The sequence below is a fragment of the Octopus bimaculoides genome, chromosome 5 (assembly GCF_046866305.1).
Source record: "Octopus bimaculoides isolate indiv1 chromosome 5, ASM4686630v1, whole genome shotgun sequence".
In the NCBI taxonomy this organism is placed as follows: Eukaryota; Metazoa; Mollusca; class Cephalopoda; order Octopoda; family Octopodidae; genus Octopus; species Octopus bimaculoides.
The window spans coordinates 31,650,102-31,677,660 of NC_142932.1; the positions used below are offsets into that span (position 1 = coordinate 31,650,102).

General features: G+C 39.1%; 1 protein-coding gene across 9 annotated transcripts in view; it reads left to right on the forward strand.

The window, feature by feature from the left end:
* LOC106878581 (protein c-ets-1-A) overlaps positions 1-27,559 on the forward strand; it is a 208,469-nt gene that overhangs the window by 143,820 nt on the left and 37,090 nt on the right. For 2 of the 9 annotated variants that reach the window (XM_089352154.1, XM_014927826.3), the window contains exon 1: positions 5,056-5,609. The exons of 6 other annotated variants lie outside the window; for them this stretch is intronic. In XM_089352154.1, the coding sequence (XP_089208280.1) occupies positions 5,585-5,609 (25 nt within the window). In that variant the 5' untranslated portion in view covers positions 5,056-5,584. Of the gene's footprint in view, positions 1-5,051; positions 5,610-27,559 lie in introns of those variants that run through there. One more of the 9 variants, XM_089352153.1, reaches the window with a different exon arrangement.

Consider the following 27,559-nt stretch of genomic DNA (forward strand, 5'->3'; position numbering starts at 1 on the left):
TAGCAACAGGGTCAGCAATGGGAAATGAGCTTGCAGGTGGGGAAGGAGGGAATTGAAAACCCCTGTCTCCCTCATCTTTCCCCCCACCACCACTTCTACCAACCTGAAGGTTTCCTTATTGTCTCCTCTTCCTGCTCTCTCCCCTCTTTTTTTTTTTTTTTTTTGCCTTTTGATTTATTTTACGTTAAGCACAAAAGAAATGCTGCAATAAAGAAACTGATAAATAAATCCCTACTGCTGCTGCTACTACTACTACTACTACTACTACTACTACTACTACTACTACTACTTTTCAGCCACCACACACACACACACACACACACACACACGCACGCAAACATGTATATGTAACCATTTTCTTCTCATTGTAGACTTGTAATAACTATGAACACAGGTTGGATAACTTCTGCTGCCAAGGGCCCTCAGATAGCTTACCTTGCTTGGCCCCTGATGTTGTTGTATTTAAGGGTCCTTTTTTTTTTGTGACTTTTTTTTTTTGTGTGACAAATATAGAACAGAATCGTGACAGATTGCATGTTTGTTCTAAGAGAAGTTTTCAACCAATAAAAGAGAAATAAGCAAATCTTTCATCATCACCATCATTTAATGCCTGTTTTTCCTGGCTGGTATGGGTTGGACAGTTTGACAGCCCCCCACCACCACCATTAAGTTGCAGCAGAGCATTGAGTAAATTTTCAGATTAACACCCGCACGATTGTCACTAGGATGTTAGGGTTACAGTTTTAGGGTCAGGGTTAGGGTTTTATATTTAGTCTTAGAGTTAGGGACGGAATTCCCTAACCCTGACCCTAAAACCCTAGTGAAAATCGTGCGCGGTGGGGGGGGGGTTTAATCTGAAAATTATACTCCATATCAGTTTTGACATGGTATCTCTACACACTCTAACACACACACACACACACACACACACACTCACACTCGCTCACTCACTCATACTTTCGCTCTCTCTCACACACTGTTTCCATCCACCAATTTCATTCGCAATGCATTAGTTGGCCCCAGAGCTTTCATCATTATCATCATTTAACGTCCGCTTTTCCATGCTGGTATGTGTCGGACGCTTTGCCCCCCCCCCCCCCATTATGTTGCAGGACCACATTCTTACTCCATGTCAGCTTTGGCATGATGTCTGTACACTCCAACACGCGCGCGTGCGCGCTCACTCACACACACTCTTGCATCATCATCATCATTTTAACGTCTTTTTTTCCATGCTGGTATGGGTCAGACACTTTGACGGGCCCCATTAAGTTCTACTCCATATCAGCTTTGGCATGGTGTCTACACCTGGGAAGCCCCATCCTAACACAATTTATGTCTCCCAAATTCACCCACAAGTCAGTGGTTGGCATGGGGAAGGGGGTTTATCTATATATAAAAAAGCATGTCCCCAAAGTGCTGTGTTGTGGGACTGAACCCAAAACCACATGGAAGCTAAGCAAGATTTCTTCGCTACATATTTATATATGCCTGTCGCTAAATACTTTCTCTGTTAAATGTAGTAGTACTCCAGTATGGCCAGAACTGGTTCAATACAATTGAGCAACATGCACTGTCTGCTAGTGCAGGCAGTCAGTCACACACACACACCGAGAGGCTTGCAATTATCTCTGTGCTCTTCGCTCGTTAAATGTTTGTCCCCTCCACCATCTCCGCCATCACATCATTACTCATTACCACTAGCACCACTATATATTTATTTTGCGTGTAAGTGTGTGTGTGTGTATGTAATTACATACGCACACCACCATCATACCATAATGTAAATGTGTTTGTGTATATATATATATATATATATATATATATATATATATATATATATATATATATATATATATATGTGTGTGTGTGTGTGTGTGTGTGTGTGTGTGTGTATGCTTGTGTATATATATATATGTGTGTATATGTAGCACCATAATGTAAATGTAGGATCTTTTTTAAAACGGGGGCCACATTTTTCATTAACGAAACACTTTGAAACTTGGAACACTGGTAGAATGTGTCATATAAAACATCTTTTTCTCTTAGTCTTCTTTTAAAAAAAAGAAATCCATAAATTATTCCATGTTAAAGTTGTCGTATTTCTGTAATTTCAACCAATCACTGACGTCCATTCAGCCGATATACATTAAGTGCCGACTACATAAACAAACGATTCTGAAACAATTAACCCTAACCCTAACCCTAACCCTAGGGTTAGGGTTAGGGTTAGGGTTAAAGCAAATTTAAAATGAAAAAAGCAAATAAAACGAAGAATCGTTTGTTTATGTAGTCGGCACTTAATGTATATCGGCTGAATGGACGTCAGTGATTGGTTGAAATTATCGAAATAAGACAATTTTTTACATGAAATAAATTCGAATCCAAAAATATTTTTCTGTTCTATAACACAAAATAGATAAGTATACGAAGTTTGAAAGTCTTTCGGTACCAAAAACACTACGTAAAACATTAATGAAAAATGTGGCCCCCATTTTAAAAAAGATCCTAAATGTATATGTGTATATATATATATATATGTGTGTGTGTGTGTATTTGTGTGTAATATAAGTACACACTACCTTAATGTAAATGTGTGTTTGTGTATATATGTGTGTGTAATATATATATATATATATATATATATATATATATATATATATATATATATATATATATATATATATATAGTGTGTGTGTGAGTGTGTATATATGTATATATATGAATGTGTGGGTATATATAATATACATATCTACACCCAACCATTACTACCATATCAATGCTATGAATACCACTCTATCACTGCTGTTATTTCGCTAAGCTAAGGAAAAGGGGGCTCTATTTGGTCAACTGACTTACTGGAAATAGCAGCTAAGTTAGCCCTCCCCTTCTCAAACCATGCATATGACCCAGAAATCGTGCAGTGGAAAAGGGACTGGCCCACCTAGAGTGACATAGGGCATGGACCTGCCTGATAAGGAGCAAAACAATTATAACCACCACCACCACCACCACCACTGTCTCTAACAATTTCCAGTTATATTGCATAGAAAAACTAACCCACCTCCATCTAATGTTTTGTCGGAAAGGACACAAAGAAGGAAGGTGAGGGGGTGATCATAACACACACACACACACACACACACACACACACACACACACACACACAGTACAGCAATTTATGCCCTCTTCCTCGCTAAATTGGAGGGAGATTCTTTAAACATTGGAGCTTATCTGTGGTTTTGTGTCTGTTGTTTCGCCCCCCCCCCCCATTCTCTCACCTTACAGTAGGACTAAAAGACTTAGAGAAGTGGCTGCAGTGAAGGGATTTGTTTTTATAGTAATCTGTTGTATAGAGCAGTGCTTACTCAAAGTGGTGGCCCACGGACCGATGCTGGTCCGTTAGCCATCAACTGCCAGTATGCGGCAAATTTCCAGAAGAAAAAGAAACATTATAAAATGCTTACTCTTTACTCTTTTACTTCTTTCAGTCATCCAACTGTGGCCATGCTGGAGCACCGCCTTTTAGTCGAGCAAATCGAACCCATTAAGATAGATTGGGGATGAACCTACTTGGAGTAGTCTTTTAAGAGAATCATGTGTGTGTAATATACTTAAAATCTTACCTATTTAAAATGTTACCTGATGATGGTGGATTGTATATCATGATGCAATCTTTTATGACTGCATTAAATGAAATCCTCTTGAAACAGCTGTCGTAAATTTTAAACACAATTTGCGATCATTTTTTATATATATACATTTTATATATATACATTATATATATATATATATATATATATATATATATATATATATATATATATATATATATTCAAATACGTATTAGAAGCAACACTATTGTAACAACATTCAGTGAATATGTATGGCTTGTTTGCCAAATTGGCGTGGTGGAGAAGCCCCCCGCCCTCAAAGCACCGGTTGTTTAAAACACCTGAGGGTCATAGGCAAGCGAGACAACTCACCCCAAATCCCATTCAGGAGTGGTGGGCATTGATGTTTCACTATTTTTGTCACTTACCAAAATCATGTATCAGAACCGAATTGGAGAAGAACTGAAGTGTAAAACCCATTCGCTAGTATGCCCCAACTATGGATACGCAAGAATAAATTTGGTGGCCTCACTAGTGCCAATAATGGTACAACAAAAAAAGCGCTTGGTATACACTGTAAAGTGGTTAGCATTAGTTAGTAAATGGCATGCAGCAGTAGAAACTATGATGAAGCTGAAATTGTAGACCAAAACAGCCCTCTGGAATCCTGTTAAACCGTCCAATCCATGCCAGCATGGAAGATATATTAAACATAGGCGTAGGAGTGGCTATATGGTAAGTAGCTTGCTTACGAACCACATGGTTCTTGGTTCACTCCCACTGCGTTGCACCTTGGTTAAGTGTCTTCTACTATAGCCTCGGGCCGACCAAAGCCTTGTGAGTGGATTTGGTAGACGGAAACTAAAAGAAGCTCGTCGTATATATGTATATATATATATGTATGTATATGTGTGTGTCTGCTTGTCCCCCCAACATCGCTCGACAACCGATGCTGGTGTGTTTACGTCTCCGTAACCTAGCGGTTCGGTAAACCGATAGAATAAGTACTAGGCTTACAAAAGAATAGGTCCTGGGGTCGATTTGCTCGACTAAAGGCGGTGTTCCAGCATGGCCACAGTCAAATGACTGAAACAAGTAAAAGAGTAAAGGTGTGACTAAGTGGTTGGAATATTCGACTCACGATTGTCGTCTGGTCGACGATTGTCGTCTGGTCGTGTGTCCTTGAGCAAGACACTCTATTTTACGTTGCTCCAGACCACTCGGCTGCCAAAAATGAGTAGTAGCAGCAATTCTCAATTCAGAAGACCAGTATTGTCACATTCTGTGTCACGCCGAATCTCCGTTAGAACTACGTTAAGGGTACACGCGTCTGTGGAGTGCTCAGCCACTTGCGGGTTAATTTCACGAGCAGGCTGTTCCGTTGATCGGATCAACTCTGGAACCCTCGTAAGTCTTCGTAAACGTTGCGCAGCGTCAAGTAACATTCAGTGTTTCATAAGAATGAGTCAGGCATCACATTTCTTCATTTTGTCTTCTCTGTAAAAATTGTAGAACTTTATCTCTCTTGAGTTCACTTAATTGTTTACACCACCACCACCACCACCACATCTCCCTTCCTCTCTCTCTCCCTCTGTGTGTGTGTGTGTGTGTGTGTGTGATCCTGTACTCATCACCCCCAGTCATTCACTCGCCAGCTTTTATGGTGGTGATAGTATTCGTAATGATGGTAATGACTCTGATGATAAAGGTGACGGCGGAGGCAGCGGCGGCGCGTGTAGTGGTTGATGATATTAATGCTGATGGTGGTGGTGGCGGCGGCATGTGCTGGTGACATTAAAACTCATTAAGTTTATCTAGAACAATGATGCGCAAATACACACACACGATCTTCTGTGTTAGTTTTCAAATTTGGGCTTGGTTAAAAAGTTGATGGAATGTCTATTTTCTCTATCACACGCACACACACACACACTTAGGTAGAACGATAGTTCTTCAGATTCTTTAAGCGATGAAGTTTACCATTATGGTTCACGGTGAGTTTTTTAATGATTATTTTCTGTTCCATTCTTTATATACAAATATATATATATATATATGTGTGTGTGTGTGTGTGTGTGTCTGTATGTATATATAAATTTAATGTATGTAATATATATATATATATATATATATATATATAAACTTAATGTATGTAATATATATATATAAATAAACTTAATGTATGTAATATATATATATATATATATATTATATATATATATATATATATGTGTGTGTGTATGTATATATAAATTTAATGTATGTAATATATATATATATATATATATATAAACTTAATGTATGTAATATATATATATATATATATATATATATATATATATATATATATATATATAAATGCATATATATTTATACACACAAACATACACATATATGTAACTGCCTTCGTTATTTTATTTATATATATATATATATTAATTAATATAGCTGTTGGTTATGAGCGGTCAGGAGTGCTGCGATGTTTATGTATTTCTCTGGTTAACGAATCTGATAAATGACCTATATTGCTAAGAACGACTTCATATTTGCGAAACCAGTGGTCACTCCCTGACCGACCACAACAAAACAACCGTATTGACTCTAAAGTTTTTTTTCGGACAAATGAACTGCTTGATCGATTTCATATATATATATATATATGTATATATATATATATATATATATATATATATATATATATATATATATATACTTGTTTCTGTCATTTGACTGCGGCCATGCTGGAGCACGCACACACACACACATGATTCTTTTGTTTTCCATTTCTGAACTATACACGCGTGCGCCCACAGCTCACTTCTTCAGCGCCGGGTCCAATGCCCTCATCCGTGTTGGTCCGTGATTAATTAAAATCTTATAATCCTAACCATTCAGTCTTGTTAGCAGATGTGTATGCATGAAGGAAAAGAACTGTATTATCTAATGTATCCTTCCGTGTTTTTGTTAGCTGATATATATATATATATATATATATATATGACTGCTATTTCTAGCATGTGTATCCACATAGAGGCTCTCCCGTTGCCTCATTTCTTCGTGTGGTTTTGTAGCAGTTGCAAAGTACTAGAAGCCTTCCTCGGCATCTTTCATTTCCTGTCCCACTAAAACCTTGGACAGGAGGCTTCTACTATCTCCGAATCGACCAAAACTTAGCGAGTGGTTTTGGTAACGGAAACTGAAAGAAGCCTGTCTCTGTGTATATGTTTGTCGCTCACAACTGGCGCTAGTTTGTTTACGTCCCCCGTTATTTTGCTGTTCGGTAAAAAGGGATAGAATAAGTACCAGGCTTTAAAAAAAAAAGTCCTGGGGTCAATTTGTCCGCGTAAAAAAAAACTATTCAAGGCTGCCCCAACATGGCCGCAGTCCACCAACTGAAACAAGTAAAAGATATATTTTTATATATATTCCTGATGTTGTTTACACAATCAGCTCAATCCTGGATGTAAAGTGTTTACAGCTGCGACCATTATTCCGTTTCAACACGTGTATATATGTGGTTAGATGGATAATTGTCTATTTCTAACAGGCTGATCGATTTCGTGGTTTCTTGTTCCGCTTATTTTGTGTAGTAATCTGCTTTTCCATACAGAGACAGATCAGGAACGTCTCTGGATGTGTAACTTAGTGTATTGTTTACATGCATAGCTGAAAGATTTAAAAGTTAATTTGCTTCGCTAGCATATTAAAGCCTTGGGTTCGATTCCATGTACAGGAACATAGACAATTTTCCTTTCTGCGATATTTTTCGAATAACTGTATGTAACTCCGAAGTCCCTCCCATACCTCAGGATAGGGTAAAGGGCTAATATTTTTACCTCATTTTATATTTCGATTCTGAAAAAGAAGGAAAATATTTCTTTCAAAAAATTTCATTTTTTATTTCTATTCTTAATTTTAACATTCATCAACTTCTGTACCATTCTCCTCTCTTGTTATATGAAGGGACTTCGAGGGACAGCTAGTCTTAAATTCATCATTTTAACCATATGTTTGAGAGGACCCAAACATTTGAATGAAGGCGGGTACGTTGAATTTGTGTAGCTTATCAGGGTGGACTGTTTTATATTGAATCTTTTCCGAGGATTAAATCCCAAACGGTTTTAATTTTATTTAATGTAATATTTTTCTTTCGAAAATTTATTTTCATTCATTTCACAGAAAATTTTTATGCTTCTGGGAACAAGTATGATCGGACAGTTCGTATTTTAAAAACTATAGGTTAAAAAAAAAAATCGAAGAGCTGAAATTTTAGAATTTATGGAATTGGGGTTAGATTTTAAAAAAACAAAAACAGTTTATTTGAATAATCGTTTGAATTCTCATGTGTAGAACACAAATTCTCAAAAAAATTATCTGAATATTCCCCCATTTTTTTTTTTTTTTGAAATAGGGGTTATGTGGTATGCTTTTTGATCAGGGTCCCCAAACGTTTTAAGAATCCTAGACCCCCTCATCGCCGCGCAGGCATGTACAAGAAAAATAAATAATAATAATAATAATTAAGTAGATGAGCATTTATCGACCACTTTGGAAACTCCTGTTTTAGATCATAACTCGGTCGTATGATCTTCGTTGGACGTAAGGCAAGGTGACAGCTAAGGGTAATGTTTTCGGTCGTTACTTTAAACTTGCCGTTGATTCGTGGACAAGATTTTACCCAGTACTGGTTCCGGCTTACCAAATTATATAAATATATGAATAGCGGTTCGGCAAAAACGACCGATAGAATACCAGATTTGGAGAGATCGAACTATATATATATATTGAAACAGCTGTGACCTTGTAAGGTTTTGGTTTCTGAACCATTGCTAGAGATGTGTGTCGTATGCAACGGGTCTTTCGTCAAAAGACTTGCTGTGTAGTGAAATCTCGAAGCTGTAGTTGGACGGCGGGGTCGAGAATGGAACTAATGTGGTTGCGAAGTGAACTGGGGCAAACAACCACGTTGATATACATACATACATTATAGAATTCTTGGTTTTTCATTCTAGCGGCCTGGGTTCGATTCCCGGCATGAGAATGTATAATTAGCGGTTTGGCAAAAGCGACCGATAGAATACCAGATTTGGAGAGATCGAATTATATATATATATATTGAAACAGCTGTGACCTTCTAAGGTTTTACTACCTGAATCATACGCGTGTCTATATATAGATATGCGTGTTGTATGCAACGGGTCTTTCGTCAAAAGGCTTACTTTAATAAAAAAGATAAATAAATATTGGAGTGCTACAGTATGGCCACTGTCCGTCGATTAAAACAGTTAGAAGAAAGAGATAATGTGTGTGTCGACATATAGCATTTTTTCTAAAAAATACGTTAGCATGTTGAAGCAACTGTTTTTACAGCTGGATGCTTTTCTGGCTTGTAATCTGTCATGCGTGAAACAGGGAGTGGAGCCTGGTTTATGGCATCCACCTGCCAGACAAACCAGCCAACCACCAGAGTTCTGTCCCTTGCTCAGTGGTGGTGGAGGAGGTGGTGGAAAAGGGAGCGGGGTTATATCACAGTAAATGCGACCTTAAATTCACATCCATATGGTCGGCCCTTAAAGAAGCACAGCTGACGTTATTCCAGGTTTTGATACAGTGCCAGTAATTTTGGGATGGTGTCGGTCTTTTGACTGGTGCTTTTCTTTTATCGTCTGCAAAAGGTTGAAAAGCAAGGAGAGGGTTGTTCTTCGGCGGGATTTGAACTTAGAACGTGAAAAAAAAAAAAACGAAATGCCACTAGGCTTTTTGTGCGACGTGCTAAAAAGAAAAAAAAAGGGCCTGAATTTTTTTTTTTTTAAGGGAAAGGATTGGTCGATATTATTTCATTATTTCACTGGTACTTTATTTCATCGATTCCCTAAAGGATTTTATTTCTTACTTGCCGAATCTGGAGAAAGGGTTAGTAGGGCCTAGAGCCCATGCAGGCCTTCAGATGTGGGTCAGTTTTGGAACCGTGTTTAAATTAAGCTATCCTTCGGAAACTGTATATCAAAACCGAAAGTATTTGTTCGGCAATTTCCGTGAAAAATTTCCAGCTGAATCACTTTTGTTTGTGTAATGTGTGTGTATTTCTATGTATTAATGCACAAATATACATACGTGCGTATAAACACATACGTACGCAAAAAATACATAAACAGCGATTCAGCTGGGGGAGGGGGGGATTAAAGAAGAAAAAAATGACAGAAATTGCCGAACAAATAGTTTTCAGTTTTCATACACCATCTCCGAAGGATTGCCTTAAATTGATCAACACCTGCACGAAAACCATGAGCAACGAGAAGATTCCAGATGACTTCTTGGGGAGAGAGTACCAGTTGAACACTAAGGTCGCTGTACCCGACTTACTCCCCCCACCTCAAAATTAATGGCCTTTAGATTTTATTATTATTATTATTATTATTATTATTATTATTGTCGGTGCTGTTCCCCTCTCGGCATTTTTGTGTATAGCAGTCTCTGTGGTGAGAAGCTTGCTTCCCAACCACATGGTTCCGGGTTCCGTCCCACTGCATGGCACCTTGTGCAAGTGTCTTGTGACTGGATTTGGTAGATGGAAACTGAAAGAAGTTCGTGTGTGCGTCTATGTTTGTTCTCCACCTACTGCTTGACAACCGGTGTTGGTGTTTTTACGTCCTCGTACGTTATTGGTTCGGCAAAAATCAGGCTTAAATATAAACTAAGATCGGTACTGAAGTCGACCAAAATTCTTCAAGGCGATGCCCCAGCATGGTCGAAGTCGAATGACGGAAACCAGTAAAAGAATAACAGAATGTGTGTATACACGCGCGCACATATATATATATATATATATACATGCGTGCACACATATACATTGATAGTGTTTCGTTCAGCCCCTCCCTTCTACACCACCATCGCCGCCACCGCCTTCACTGTTGGTGCCCGTTCTTGGAAACTAATGTCTCCACACGTGCAGCACACGGCACACTGATCCATTTAATGGCAACTCATTAAAAAACAGCGAGAGATGAAGAAAGCGTGCGTGCGTGTGTATGCGCATAGGTGTTTGGTTAGTGTGAATAGATGCGTGTGCATGTGTGGGTGTATGAGCGAGTGAGTGGTGAGTAGATAAATTTGAGGATGTGTGTGTATGTAATAATATATGTGTATGAATGCGTGTGGTGTTTGGATGTGTGAGTCACAGTGAGATAGAGAACGTGTGTGTGTTGATGGATTATGTCTATCTGTATGATAGTGTTTTTTATGGATGTAGAACCAGAGAGAAAATAAGAGTTTATATATGTGTGTAGATGGATATATATATATATATATATATATATATATATATGGTGTTTGGGCGCGTAGATGGATATACGTGTGGTGTGTACGTGTGTAATGTATGTTGACGTTTTTCGTGGATGTGTGTGTGAGGGTGGAGAGAGAACATCTTGACATGAGCAACCTTTAATCGCGAAGTGAAATGATGAAGAAGAAAAAAACTACTTTTACACTGACTGCTTCGTTTGGTACCTTGAAAAAAGAAGAAAAGAAAAGAAGAGAAAAACTGTGCTTACTAGTTTCTTAGCGTGTTCTGGTGGCGTCACTAATTGGTCACTTACTGTTTACAAGTACTTACACACACGTAGCAATCACACACACAATATTTACTGATTTACACATACATTCTCACACGTACATACGTACACACACGCACACACATTCACTCTCGTCTTCACGTCCTTATTCAAACAAAACGCAGATTTTACTTAACGAAATTTTAGCGTGATCTAACGGGAGAGCGAGCATTTTGTTGAAGAACTAGTTTATCCTTAACGCCATGTTCAGGTCTGATGAACGAACAGATTTTTTTTTTTTTTTATCAAAGTAGTTCCAGTTATGACCACCCCTACTTTTTTTTTCTTTTTTTTTCTTTTTCAAACTGCGTATGCTAGATTTAAAATTATTCTACGTTTCTTTCCCGGATCAGCAAAGTTCGACAATTGGATATTAATTTGATGTTTCAGTATTTAGTTACTTCGCTTTGGTTTTTGAGTTCAAATCTTCTTGATGTCAGTCAGTTTTATATATCTAGATAGATAGATCGGACATATGTATGTATAATGAATACAGCGTATATTATAAAATTAACTATAGTATGTTCTACACGTGTTTCAGTGATCATCGCAAGGGATATTACGTAACGATTTTCTTATGTAATGATGCTTGGTCATCATTACGTCATCAGAGGTTGCTATTTGAAACGCCCGTGTATACGCACGCACACACTCACAAAGAAAGAAGTAGATAGGAATAACAAAACAAAAGTTAGACATTCTACAGCATTTCTTAAGAATAAAATTTAATTGCTTAAGCATAGCATCTTTCAAGACACTACAAACGAAATAAAAATACAATTGTCCAAACATTACGTCTCTTAAATAACCTGTGCATATATAAACTATATCATATGTATCTAGAGCTACCAGTACATGAACTTTTTCAGATACATTTGACTTAAATAAAGACGTGTCTCCGACATTGACCAACTTAAAGTACAGAGCATCCACAGTAATTGTTCAAAACAGCGCAGTTTATGCTTAGCTGAGAAATATTGCATCATTATACAATCCACGCTGATAATAGACCAAACGAGAAAGCTAATGTAGATTGGCAGGCAAAATATGGAAATTTCTCTATTTCAAAACTAGATCGCTGTGTCCAAATTCCTGGATTCTGACAAAACCATGGTATTGATTTACCGGCAATCTGTGTGTGTGTGTGTTTATATCGAGTTATGCTAATGACAATTTTACATTAAACTGAAGGATTGCTCAATACTTTTTCTGAAGTACATATTTATTATTAATCTTTATCAAGACAATGACCTCGAAGTTTCGGCCTCCTGAAATCATTGTCAACATTATTCTTAAAGAGTACACACACACACACACACACACACACACACACACACACACACACACACACACACACACACACACGTATAAAATAACATGAGTAAGGTTATGAGCCAAGCAAGAGACAAACAAACAATACATGAGGGTTAGACGAACAAAAGCATTTCAATTCAAATGTATAGAAATATACAGCGATCAAAGATGTGTTCAGTGAAAATAATGGCGACGATAGATTTGGAAATTTTATTGGTTGAGACAGATGGATTGAAACCTTCGTTTCGTTTCTACGAATAAAACTCTACCGCGCATATTTCTCATTTCCACACGCACTCATTCACATGAACAGAACATGTTAGATATTGCGAAGTTTTTATTGGCTAAGTTCAATTTTGCATCGCAATAAATCTGAAAGGTGATTAAATATAAAATTTCCAAACCAATTACATTCATTTCATTATCTCCAGTAAAGTAATTGACTTACAGGATATAAACCCAAAGTCTCTCTCAGTCTCTCTCTCTCTCTCTCTCTCTCTCTCTCTCTCTCTCTCTCTCTCTCTCTTCAGAAAAAAAAAACTGTTTTAATACTGGCATTGAGCAAAACTTTAGAACTTAATTACTTGTCCGTTAATTACGAGTTGTGAAGTTTGTTTTCAAATTCAAAACAATCTGAAGTTTATATTGTTAAGCCAATATGACCACATTTCTTATTACGTACAGATATATATATATATATATATATATATATATATATATATATATATATATATATATAACGCGGAGTAGATGAAACAGAGACAACTGACGAGGGGTTCTACTCTTTATGTTGCATGTCTCGTTTCTCTGTTTGTTTGTTTTTTTGTTCGAAAAAACTTCGTTTTCTTTGTTTTCGTTTCTCATTGTGCTTAACGTTTTTTTTTTTTTTTTGATGTCCTGTACCCATATATATATATATATATATATATACACACACACAATTGCAGCGTGGAAGGTGTATATGTACGTATACGTGTGAAGAGAAATGTATTCTGATGCAGGAAAGAAAATAGGAGAGTTGGTTTGGGGGCTTCAAACCGCACCTGAGTCTTAAAACGTCTGATAAGACTCAGGTGCATTATCAGCCTCCTAAACCAACTTCTCTATGTTTTTTCCTGCGTGGGAATGCACTTTTTTCTTCCATATATATCTACTTTGCAAGGAACGAAAATGCCCTTCAAATACAACCAACGGGAAAAAATGACATCTGACGAAATCCTGTATAAACTACAAGAAATCAACTCGAACCTAGAATTCTTAATGGAAAAATTCAATTCAAAATTTAATAACTACCACGTTTTAAAAACTCGGGTGTATTTTCAATCCCCAAAACCAAGTGTGATATATAAATGTGTGTATGGTAAGAAGCTTGTCTCACAACCACATGGCTTCGGGTTCAGTCCCACTGCGTGGCACCTTGAGCAGGTGTCTTCTACTGTAGCCTCGAGCCGACCAAAGCCTTGTGAGTGGATTTGGTAGACGGAAACTGAAAGAAGCTTGTCATATATATATGTGTGAGTCTTTGTGTCTGTTTTTGTCCCTCATCACCGCTTGAGAACCGGTGTTGTTGTGTAAACGTTCCTGTTCGGCGAAAGTGTCCGACAGAATATGTACCCGACTTCTAAAACATAAGCACTTGTGTCGACTCGTTCGATAAAAATTCTTCAAGGCAGTGTGTATGTGTACTTGTATGAATATGGATGAGTGTCTATGTAATGTGTGTGTGTGTGTGTGTGTGTGTGAACACCCACACAAAATGTATGTTGTATGAAGTAAAAATAGAATATTGTTTAAAGATCCCGATGAGTGTATGATAGTGTGAAAATATGTTGAAGTGTGTGTGTGTGTGTTAGTGACAGTGGCTGCAATACGCAAGACAGTTCCTCTATTGTCAGCCAGCCTCTATGACTTCCCTTGGGAGACAAGACTTGTCACGTTTCCTCTCAAATCGGGCGACCACGTGACCGATGATATCCAGGTACAAATGTGGTGTGCAGCTGAAAATCATCAAATAGCCCTCTCAATACACAACACACATACACATACATAGATACATGCATACACACATACACAGGCAGATAGAGGCCACATAGAGTGTGTGTTTGTGTGTGTCTTGTATTAATCTTGTCTTTCTCCCACTTCCGTATTTTGAATAATCTTTCCAGCACCACTCGTATTTTAAGATTGTGTAGGCGTAGGTATGTGTACATACATACATACATACATACACACATTCATTGTATAGATAAATATGTTATTAAAAATAAATTAATAAATAGTTAATATATATAGGCGTAGGAGTGGTTAGCTTGCTTACGAACCACATGGTCCCGGGTTCAGTCCCACTGCGTGGCACCTTGGGCAAGTGTCTTCTACTATAGCCTCGGGCCGACCAAAGCCTTGTGAGTGGATTTGGTAGACGGAAACTGAAAGAAACCCGTCGTATATATGTATATGTATATATATGTGTTTGTTCCCCCCCCCCCCAACATCGCTTGACAACCGATGCTGGTGTGTTTACGTCCCCGTAACTTAGCGGTTCGGAAAAAAAAAAGACCGATAGAACAAGTACTAGGCTTACAAAGAATAAGTCCTGGTGGTCGATTTGCTCGTCTAAAGGCGGTGCTCCAGCATGGCCGCAGTCAAATGACTGAAACAAGTAAAAGAGTACGACCCTGTTTAAAAACTCTCTCACATATGTGTGTGAAAGGACTTGTGTATGCATATGTATGCGTGCATGCACACACATAGATAGATAGATAGATAGATAGATATGCATATATATAAATATATATATATATATATATATATATATATATATATATATATATATATATATATTTCAAATTTAAAGAAAGCAAATGACGAAGACAGATGAACGAACAACAAAACAAGTGTAGGCTCGGGAAGAATAAGGAAGTCTTCGACGTTTCGAGCCCACGCTCTTTAACGGAAAGGACTGAGAGGGGGGAGCGGAGAGAGAAAGAAAATGTGTCGGTATTAACGGTTCAACATGGTGTGTGTGTGTGTGTAAAATATATAAGCAGGATAAAACAAAAATATTCAATAAATATAGCAGAATTTGGATGTAATCTGGTCAGATGTTCTGCGCTCCTCCCTTGGGTTTTTATTTAATCATCTCCAGTGCCATTGTGAGACTTCCTTCACCGGGGAAGACAGTTTTAACCATTCGTTCGCCTTGGCCAATCTCTCACATGAGAGAAGCTCATGGGTTGAACGACCGGAGTGAACTTCACTATCTGGGAATAAGCGTTGAGAGTACCCTCGCTCTCTTGCTTGGGAATAAACGTTGAGGGTACCCTCGCTCTCTTGCTTGTACATCCGACTTAAGCATGACACATGCCTGTACATGCCCAAAACCTGTCTCTAAGCACGTGTATGTCGTAAAGATATATCTACATATGCGAATAGAATTTGAAAAAAAAAAAAAAAAAGGCAAACATTACAAAAATTTTTTTTTAAATAACTAAGATAATACATTGTACTGTGACCCTAAAATGATGTTGGAATGTGCAGCGGCCCCTTATTTCGCAACATATGGCGCAGAATAACTCGGGGAAACTAAAATGAAAGTATGCTTGAAAAATATCTGAAGTATTTCAGCTACTTTGGGTGTTTATGCAAAATTAGGGAGTCGGAGTGGGGGGGGGGTATCTATCCCTCCCCCTCTCTCCTCCCCCACTTTGTCAACACACACACACATACATACACATTTAAATCAACACACCAACATATGTATGTGTCTCCCTTATCTTTTACTTGATTCCAGTCATTACACTGCGGCCATACTGGGGCACTTGCCTTGAATTCTGAGTCGAATAAATCGACCCCAGGACATTATTTTGTCTTTTAAACGCGGTACTTATTCTATCTTGCACCGGAGCGCTGGCTTACGAGGACGTAAACACACCAACATCGGTTATCAGGCGGTGATGCAGGGATCAACTGTCTTCTACTATAGTCTCGGGAGCCGACCAAAGTCTTGAGTGTATTTGGTAGACGGAAACTGAAAGCCCGTCGTGTGTGTGTGTATATATATATATATATATATATATATATATATATATATATATATATATATAGTATGTATGTATGTATGTCTCCTAGGCGGTGCTCCAGCATGGGCGCAGTCAAATGACTGAAACAAATAGAAGAATGAAGTCACCCATCAGATTAATGTAACATTGTTACTTTAACCGATCTTAAAAACAAGCATTAATATATATTGTGGAGGCACAATGGCTCAGTGGTTAGGGCAGCGGACTCGCGGTCGTAGTATCGCAGTTTCGATTCCCAGACCAGGGGGTGATGGTGAACCCTGCTGTACTCTCTCACCGCATCTTTCTTCCTGTTTCTGTTGTACCTGTATTTTAAAGGGCCAGCTTTGTCACACTGAATCTCCCCCGAGAACTACGTTAAGGGTACACATTTCTGTGGAGTGCTCAGCCACTTGCACGTTAATTTCACGAGCAGGCTGTTCCGTTGATCGGATCAACTGGAACCCTCGACGTCGCAACTGACGGAATGCCAACAACATATAAAAGTGAATATCTCAAGATTAAAATTTTCCACTTTCTCCCTGTATATATATTAGCTAGCTTCATTCATTTAATGTAAATGGTTTGTAGCCAGCAGCGAAATCTATGACTGTGAATGACTTGTAAACATACACACATAGATGTATACATACATTTATAGTAAAAACGTCTTTGTACACAGCCAGTTGTCGCCCTGCAACTGAAGCTACACAACAGCTGCTGTCTCATTCACAAAAAAAACTTTTAAGTCACGTCTCATCTTCTCCCTACCACTTGTAACACACGCAACTGGCTTTTGCGCCCACGGTGGTGGTGGTGGTGGTGCGAGGAGAGAGGACAGAGGACAGTTCTTTGAGTTTTGATGTGTCCGATTCCCTTTTATCGTATTCCTTCCCAGTCTTGGTTTTGATCTGGTTTATATTCTGTCTCTCTCACTGTTCCAACGTGGTTTAAACAACGCGCTCTGATTTTCCCGCCTTTTATTTTAGCTAAGATTTCAAAGCGCGCGTATACGGTGAGCTTCAACAGGTTCTGTCTACCCAATTCATTCACAAGTTATTGGTAAGTTCAAGGCCATAGCCGACGCCTGCCCAATGTGCCGCGCAGTGGTATTGAACCGGAAACCATGTAACAAAGCGAGCTCATTAGCCATGGGCTTATTAGCTCAGGGGCTAATGCAAGAATCGCACCTCCTTGAAAAATGCAATTAAAACATTTTTTTTTTTTCCGGATTCCTACGTTTTAGATGTCGGAGATTACGGATATGCTATAAAGAAAAACCCCACCTTTTCAAATTTCCCCCACTCCAAATTTTAAATTTTGAACGGAGAGGCCGGGGGTGAAATTTGAAAACAGAATTTGGGGGTAGGAGAAGTTGACGTGGGGATTTTAAATTTGGAAAAAGTGGTTTAAAAAAGTATATTTCGAAAGAGTTCAAAATTGAAAATTGAGGAAGAAAAGGGGGTGAAATTTGAAAAGGCTTCTGGTGGGAGGGCATATTCGTAATCTCCGACATCGAAAATGTAGGAATCCGAAAATTTTTTTTTTTTTAAATAATGCATTTTTCAAGGAGAGGTGCGATTCTGCATTAACCCTCTAACACACACACACACACACACACACACATATCTTTTACTGGTTTCAGTCATAAGACTGTGGCCATGCTGGGGCACTACCTCGGAGAATTTTTAGTCGAATGAATCCACCCCCACCCCCGTACTTAGAATAATTTAGGTTTCGGCCAGTATAAGCCCAGGCCGTGTCTAACTTAATAGCACCCCCTGGTGAGGTGTTTTAGATCGTGATTCACATATTTTTTGTAAAGCTTGGTATTTATTCTATTTGTCTTTTTAGCCAAACTGCTAAGTCGCGGGGACGTAGACACACCAACACCGGTTGTCAAGTGGTAATAAGAAGACAAATGCAGACAAGCTTTTTACCACACAGCCACACCTTCGCCTGTATATATATATATATCTTTATCTATCTCTGTATATCTATACACACACACAGTCATAAAGATAGACTGATAGACACAGGAGCAGACGAGATAGTTTAGATGGTCGTTCGTCCTGCTAGAAATAATAGCCAGATTTCTCTCGACCTTAAAACAACGAAATGAAGAAATAATTAGATAACTTATGTCGTGAAAACGACGACAGAATATGATTAACAGAGACGGCCACGTCTAGAACGCTTTTAGCTTGCTTTTTTGCTTAGTCAGAGATCACTGTCATCTTTGAATTTTAACACGTACAACTTGCTTCACGACAAAAGTATACAAGTGAGTGTGTGTGAGTGACTTTAACACAAAAAAATGTATCAATGAGATTTTCTTTCCATCTCCTTTTCTCTGTCCTCGTTTTTTTTTCTATATTTTAATTCATTCACACATTTGCTCTGTGTCTCTCTCTGCCTCCTTTATTCCAGTCATGTTCACACACACGTAGCAGTCGCAGTGGTGGTGGTGGTGGTTGTGATAGTGTCTGTATATCAATGATGTCGCTTGTATGGTTTTAGACATGGCTACCCAAAAATCTGTTTAAACACTTAGAGAGAAGCTGGCAAGTTCACCCCCACTCTCTCTCTCTTTTTGTCCCTCCTGTCTTTCCCTCTCTCAAATTGCTATCTATTTTGTTGCGCACGCAACATATATATATAAATATATATATATATATATATATATATATATAATTTATCACTCACGCATAACCTATATATATATATATGCATGCGTGTGTGAATATACATATGTATATATATACTTATATGTGTGTGTGTGTGTGTGTGTGTAATTAGTTTCATTGTAAGTATTGTTATATACAGTTTCTTTCTAGAACTATCACTGTGGAAAGAGTCTCTTCATCTGCTAGAAACAATAGCTGACAGATCTCCCAAGCAAACAGCAATCATTGCTTGCTTACTAACTTAGGTTTTAACATATACCATCACAATCATCGCTATCCAGTTTCAGGGCCAGCTGTCACCACCACCACCACCATCCATCCAGTATCAGGGCCATCAACACTGCCACCGCCACCTTCTATACATCCACACAGTAAATGGCGAGAGATAAGAGAGGGGGAGGGAGTTGGAGATAGTTAAAGAGAGAGAGGGGGGAGAGACCAGAGACGGTGAGATACAAACCTGTTGCTTGTACTGTAATGATATAAGCTGTAGCGTGTGTAGTCGAGATATTTGAAGGTTGCTTCTCGTAACCACCTTCTTCTTCTGTCCCTTTTACAACATTTAGTGTATAATATCTGGTGCGAGGGGAGGAGAGGTGAAGCGGCGTAGAAGGGGGACCGACCGGATGTACCATAACTTTCACCAATGTGTCATGTATGTGTGTGCGTGTCCCCTGTCCTGTCTGCTTAACACTTATTTGATGTATGTATGTATGTGTGTGGTGTGTTTATTATATACGAGAGAGAAAGAGAGCTTATAGTAGAACAAGAAAAAGAGCACACGTGTGTGTGTGTACGCTTACAACGTACAATATATTATAGTCTGTCGATCTAGCAGTTTTACCTTCGTTTCGACAGGCCCAGATCCTCAAAAATATCCCTTGACACAGGCCGAATCAACTAAAATATTCTCCATGTAGTCACTTGACCCTACAAGAAGAAACAACAGCCGAGTCTTCCATGCATTTAAAAATCTTTTTGTTTCAGCATTGGCAGCCATTTTCGTGAAGCGGGCCACAATAGTCATGACTCGTCTTCAAGCAGAACTCATTACTAAAAAATAATAAATTCAAAGTTAATGTTTTTTCGTCGCCATGTTATTCAGAAAGTCTCGCGAGCCACGGTTTATTTATCGCATAACTTCTAAGATATTAAGATTTGATGTTTACAACTAAGAACGTTTTTCCTGTAGTTATCCTTGTCTATGAGTGATCTGGAGCTAAACATAAGATTCATTTTAAAGAGTGCATTTGGCTGACGAGCTCTCATACGGCTGGAAACAATAGAAATATATTATTGCATTTGGACTGACGGAGAGGTTTTTTGATTGCTGATTCGCAGCCTTCTGTTTACAGTATCATCATACTTTTGTGCAGCACAAACACGCACACACGCGCGCGTGCGTGTGTGTAATTAGACTATATACTATTATCTATGCCGTCTGAACTTTCAATTTGCGCGACCATTATATGTGCTTTTATCGATAAAATCTCTCTCTCTCCCTCTTTCTCTCTCTCTCTCTCTCTCTCTTTCTCAATTCCATCTTATCTTTTTTATGTAATTTGCGTGTGTGTGTGTGTGGTTAAATGGGGTTTTGGGTTGGTTCAGTCCCACTGCGCGTTGCCTAGGGTACATACATGCCTTCTTCTATAGCCCCAGGCCAGCTAATGCCTTTGCGAGCGAATTTCGTAAGCGGAAACCGCGTGGAAGCCTATCGAGAGAAAGAGATTAAAGGCAGTGTCTGTTACGGATCTACTAATCTCAACAGGAGATATTTTCTTAATTATCTAGCAGTCTAATTGTTTGTTGACGGGGTGATGTAGTGCTGGTGGCGGTGAGAGAAAAATGGTTACGTGATAATTACACCCGAGTAATTACAAATTTGGAGGGGGAGTATTTTCAGTTATTTATCTAAAATGCTTCGTTCATTCTCATATAAGTTCAGCAAGTTTGAGATCGAGGCTGTAGAGTAACGGTTCTCAATCGGGGTTTCATATGACTTTTGAGGGTCCAGATAAGATTTTTCTTCCAGGCTGTAAGGGTCCCACCTGTGTAAAATAGGAATAAAAAGGGTTCAAGGTGAAAAATATGTTTGACCCAGTATGTGAGCTTTAATAATGAAGGGGCTGATTTATTTGTTGCGTCTTTGACGGTGGAAGAAGAGCTCACACAAGACGGAGAGTTCTGACGTTTCGGACGCTAGTCCTTCATCAGAAGAGCGACAGAAAAGGAAAAATATATAGAGAATTGATTAGAAAAGGTGGTTAGCATTTAGAAGGGCACCCAACTGTAGAAACCGTTCCAAAGCGGAGGAGTTAGATTTTGTCGATGCATCCGGCATGTGCCAGCGTAGAAAGCGGTGTGACTGTGTGTTACGAAGCTTGTTTCCAAACTATGTAGTTCCAGGTTCAGTTCCACCGTGTAGCACCTAAGGCAAATGTTTTTCTACAATAGTCTCGGACAGGAATCTTTGGTAGACGAAAACTGAAAGATGCCCGTCGTATGTTTATATATATATATATATATGTGTGTGTGTGTTTGTTTGTGTGTACATCCCATAACTTAGCGGTTCGGCAAAATCGACCGATAGAACCAGTACCAATTACTGGAGTTGATTCATTCGACTAAAAAATTCTCGGTGGTACACTCCAGCATGGCCATCGTCAAATGGTTGAAATCATGTAAAAAGATATTACCACCACATACTCTCTCCTCTGTCTCTCCTTTCTATACACGCATGCGTACACGTACTCTCCCACATGCACGCGCACGCACACACACACACGCACGTGTATAAACGGTCTTGGTGGCTGGTATTTTGTGATTTCTAGGTTCAGGCTTCAGTTTTTGTATTTGAATGGAACACATCTTCATCTGTGTGGTTGTGGGTGTTTCTATCGTTTCAGAAGGGAGACACAATGAATCCTGTGTTGCGTCGTCATTAAACACAAACTTTCAACCCACCCCACTCCCCCATCATTCACACAGTAACGCGCTTCAATTTAGCCTTATGCACTTACACAAACAACACACACACTTGTAAACAACAATAAACTACTGCTACTACTACTACTGCTGCTGCTGCTGCTACCCGTGTTTGTACTTTTGTTCTCCGCCTTTACGTCATATCTCTAGTTTTGGTGAAACAATTGTTTGTTGTTATATGTATATATTAGTATTATATATGTAGATATAACAGTGGAGGCGCAATGGCCCAGTGGTTAGGGCAGCGGACTCGCAGTCGTAGGATCGCGGTTTCGATCCCCAGGCCGGGTGCTGTAAGTGTTTATTGAGCGAAAGCACTTAAAGCTCCACCAGGGTCCGATTGGGGTGGTGATGGTGGCGAACCCTGCTTTACTCTTTCACCACAAAAATATAAAGATTTTAAACAGACGCATCTCGGGCAAGTGTCTTCTACTATAGCCTCGGGCCGACCAAAGCCTTGTGAGTGGATTTGGTAGACGGAAACTGAAAGAAGCCCGTCGTATATATGTATATATATATATAAATGTGTGTCTGTGTTTGTTCCCCTAGCATTACTTGACAACCGATGCTGATGTGTTGATGTCCCCGTAACTTAGCGGTTCGACTAAAGGCAGTGCTCCAGCATAGCCGCAGTCAAATGACTAAAACAAGTAAAAGAGTGTATCAAATGGTTATTAGGGTCCACCCAACTAAAATAGAAATCAAAGGGGGGGGGGTCCATACGTAAACGAACCCCTGATTTAAACAATATAGATTAGAGTGCATATATGACATGTACTTGAACGTAATTGTGTCAGTTGTGTGATTATTTCATCACCATTAAATTGGTGAAGTCATAGAAATAACAGGACATATAGGTTCGTAGTTGTTGTTGGTAGTGGTAGTAGTAGTAGTAGTAGTAGTAATAAGAGTTGTGGTGGTGGTGAATTTTTGGCGACTAAAAAAAACACCCGGGTAAATGACAAATCCATCCGCACCTCCGGAGGAATTTCAGAAACGATATATTTATTTAGGTTTTCAAAATTAAATTCAACGTCAGTTTTCCGTAGTGGACCTTGCATTATCATTGCTGAGACCTATCAGCCCCTAAAGCGAAGAATTCGAACACCACATGCATACAGGAACTGAAAGCTTTTAGTGCTGTTACCTAAGTTTCGCATAACCATCTATCAGACATGACTTAACTGTTGAGTCATTAAAGGAAGAAACGGCCCCTTACAGTAAGAAGAAACTGCATGCAGTGTTAGTTGGTATCGCATATTATAGCCCTTAATCTGGATATATATATATATATATATATATATATATATATATATATATATATAGGCAGCGCACGCGCGCTTATTTCAGTTTCCGTTTACCAAGTCCACTCAATGTTTCGGCCAGCCTCGGGCTTCAGTACAAGACACTTGTCTTAAGGTACCATGCAGTGGGATTGAACCCAAAACCCATGTGGTTGGGAAGCAAGCTTTTTAACACTCAATCATGTTTGCGCCTCTCTCTGTGTGTGTGTGTTCGCTGTTACATCGGAAGACTGTTTCGTTTGTACACAACATCAATGCCTTAAGTTGTACCCCACCATCAAGAGACAGACTTTCTTTAATTGTAGTTTATATCGAGCGGGGGTGGGTGGGAGACCCGGGTCCCCCCCTTTTATTTCTTCCTTATTCTTATGTCACAATATATTGCAAGTGAGAGATCTCAACCTACTAGCCTCACCTCTCTTTCTTTTTACACACACACAAAAATAATGTTTTAATCTAAGGTGCGTCTCGAATTCACATTTCAAGCGCCTTCATTTCCCGCCTATGTGTGTGCGTGTATGATTGTATATATATGTGTACACACACACACACACACACACTCCACTAATTTAAGTATTTTAATAAGCTCTCCATATTTACTAAAATACTTAAGTTAATTATTTTTGGGTTGATCTTATCAACCTCCCACATACACACAAATATATACACAGCGTATAAACACACACACACACGTTTGTGTGTGTGAAGATTCGTGCCCTAATGTGGTTTAGTATCAGACTCGTCGTCGTAATGCTGCGTGTTCCATCCGTAGACCGAGCAGCGCATTCTGTCCTTGAACAAAGCACTTCATTCAACGCTGCCCTTGTTTTAACCCCACTGAAAAGAAACTCCAAATGCAACACTTTAGGCCAGTGGTTCTCTAACGGAGTCCACATAATCCCTGGGGCGTCTATATAAGATTTAGTTGCCATGGTTTATGAGCAATGATTTGGTTCTGTGTTTGTCCCCCCAGCATCGCTTGACAACTGATGCTGGTGTGTTTACGTCCCCGTAACTTAGCGGTTCGGCAAAAGAGACCAATAGAATAAGTACCAGGCTTACAAAGAATAAGTTCTGGGGTCGATTTGCTCGACTAAAGGCGGTGCTCCAGCATGGCCACAGTCAAATGACTGAAACAAGTAAAAGAGAGTAAACATGGAATAGCTTTGAGAGTTCACCCGAGTGAAATACGTTCTGAAGGCGTCCACAGGTGGTGGGGAGAACGGTTGAGTACCTCTGCTACTGATGTGAATGCTAAAGGAGACGTGGTAGTCGAGGCGTTATTTTATCGACCTCGAAAAGATGAAAAGCAGTGTTGACTTTTGACAGGATTTGAACTCGGGATGTAAAACACTGAAAGAAAATATTGCAAGGCATTGTTTTTCCGGTGCTTTTGAAATTGTAGAATAGGTTCCTTATTTGGTGCCATATTATATTGACACAGTCCCAGAAGGTTGAAGCTGGCTCGAACAAGATTTGAACCGAAAATTGAAAAGCTACCTAAATTATTGGAAACATTTTTTTTTATCGATCTTTGAGTGAGAGAGGCGGGGAGATTGCTGTGGCTGAGAGAGTGAAAGAGAGTGGGGGAGATGGCCTGACTGAAGTTGTATCCGCCATTTTGAACAATATGGTCAGAGTAGATCGCCGCCATTGTTGCTTGTTGATTTTTCCGACTGGATTAAAAGAGTTTCTGTTTCGTCAAAAAATTTGAATAATATTTCCAAGTTGGCACGTGTTGAAGGTTTCTCATCTGCGGCACTCGGTGCTGGGTTATCGAATTTGTTATTTTATCGTGTTAGTCATCTGCAGCAGCCTCCGTCACCACCACCATCAGCAACATCTCCATTATTATTATTATTATCATCATCATCATCATAACTATCGTCGTTACACAAATTACAAACGTTACCAGTTACCCGTATTTGAATAGCTACGGTCGTCGTGTTTTGCTCATCAAATTAGTCAGCAAGCACACACCACCCATAGCTTTCCTCCAATTCTTCCGCCTCCTCTCAATATCACAAGTCCCACAACCCTCATTCCCCACCTAACACACACACACAGATTATCTATTAGAATAAATGTCCAATTGTGGCGAAACATTAAAAACTTCGACTGAACTTTTGGTAGACACGTGTACACTGAAAGTTTTTCCCGGTAGCCTGAAAATTAAACAACACAAAACATTCATTATTCACATATCATTATTATTTATAATTATTATTATTGAGTGGGAGAGCAGTGCATGCCATCAAAGTGACACTGGGGTAACATATTATATATATGACGGCCTTCTTTCACGTCTACCAAATCCACTCACAAGGCTTTGATCGGGCCGACGCTATAGTAGAAGACACTTGCCCAAGGTGCCAACGCAGTGGGACTGAACCCGGCTGTGTGGTAAGTAGCTTGCTTACCAACCACATGGTTCCGGGTTCAGTCCCACTGCGTGGCACCTTGGGCAAGTGTCTTCTGCTATAGCCTCGGGCCGACCAAAGCCTTGTGAGTGGATTTGGTAGACGGAAACTGAAAGAAGTCCGTCGTATATATGTATATGTGTGTGTTGTGTATCTGTGTTTGTTCCCCCAACATCGCTTGACAACCGATGCTGGTGTGTTTTAGGTCCCCGTAACTTAGCGGTTCGGCAAAAAGAGACCGATAGAATAAGTACTAGGCTTACAAAGAATAAGTCCTGGGGTCGATTTGATTCGACTAAAGGCGGTGCTCCAGCATGGCCAGAATATATATATATATATATATATATATTTACTTAGAGCATAAAGAAAAAACAATGTTTATATATATATGTGTGTACATAAATCATATATTCTTTATATCACACACACACATTCTATTTTTCTCAACTCGTTTCAAATTCTTTCATTCATAAGTTTTTCAAACATTAAAAGTATTTTCTCCACAAAGCCTTTTTTCTTTATAATCAACGACGCTCTTAAACTATTTCGTAAAAACAACTTCTGTCAGCTTGACACAGGCTACTCCACCTCCCCTTCCTACTTAATCTCTCACTCTATATATATATCGCGACCTGTTTTCCCCCTTCCTCCCTCTCTGTTCCTCTTTCTCTTCCTCTCACTCTCTTTTATGTCTATTTCTCTCTCTCTATCTCTCTCCTTCTCAAAATAGTGTTATTGCTCTTTTTGCATAGCTACGTTGGGGTCGACTTGTTCGACTAAACGCGGTGCTCCAGCATGGCCGCAGTCAGAATGACTGAAACAAGTAAAAAAATAAAAGTTCCCGCCTTCCAAATCCACTCATCACAAGGCTTTGGTCGGCCCAAGGCTATAGCAGAAGACACTTGCCCGAGGTGCCGCGGTGTGGGACTGAACCCTGGACCATGTGGTTGGAAAGCAAGCCGCCTTACCATACAGCCACGCCCAAGCATTTTGATGAACTGTTTTGTATAAAGTCGAATAGTCTGAAGATTTCGGCTTTAATAATTGGGGGGGGGGGTGCTTTGGCTTACTCAACGTTTTTCTCTTTTTTTATAATGAATACACAAGCGTACGTATTTATACCGGAGTAAGCACATGAAATGTGCAACAAAGTGGAAAAAGAGTACTCAAATACCAGAGGTAGAGTAATATAGTTTATTTAAAAGCAGCAGAAATATATTTCCGCTGCTTTAAATAAAGTATATATATATATATATATATATATATATATATATATATATATATATATATATATGCAGTAATCGCTCGCCATATCGCGCACTATTCTCGCTAATATATTTAAATTTATATCGCGGATTTCTGCGGTCGATAGGTAGGCATACTCTTTTACTTGTTTCAGTCATTTGACTACGGCCATGCTGGAGCACCGCCTTCAGTCGAGAAAATCGACTCCAGGACTTCTTTGTGAGCCTAGTACTTGTTCTATCGGTCTCTTTTTGTCGAACCGCTATGTTACGGGGACGTAAAACACACCAGCATCGGTTGTCAAGCGATGGTGGCGGGGTG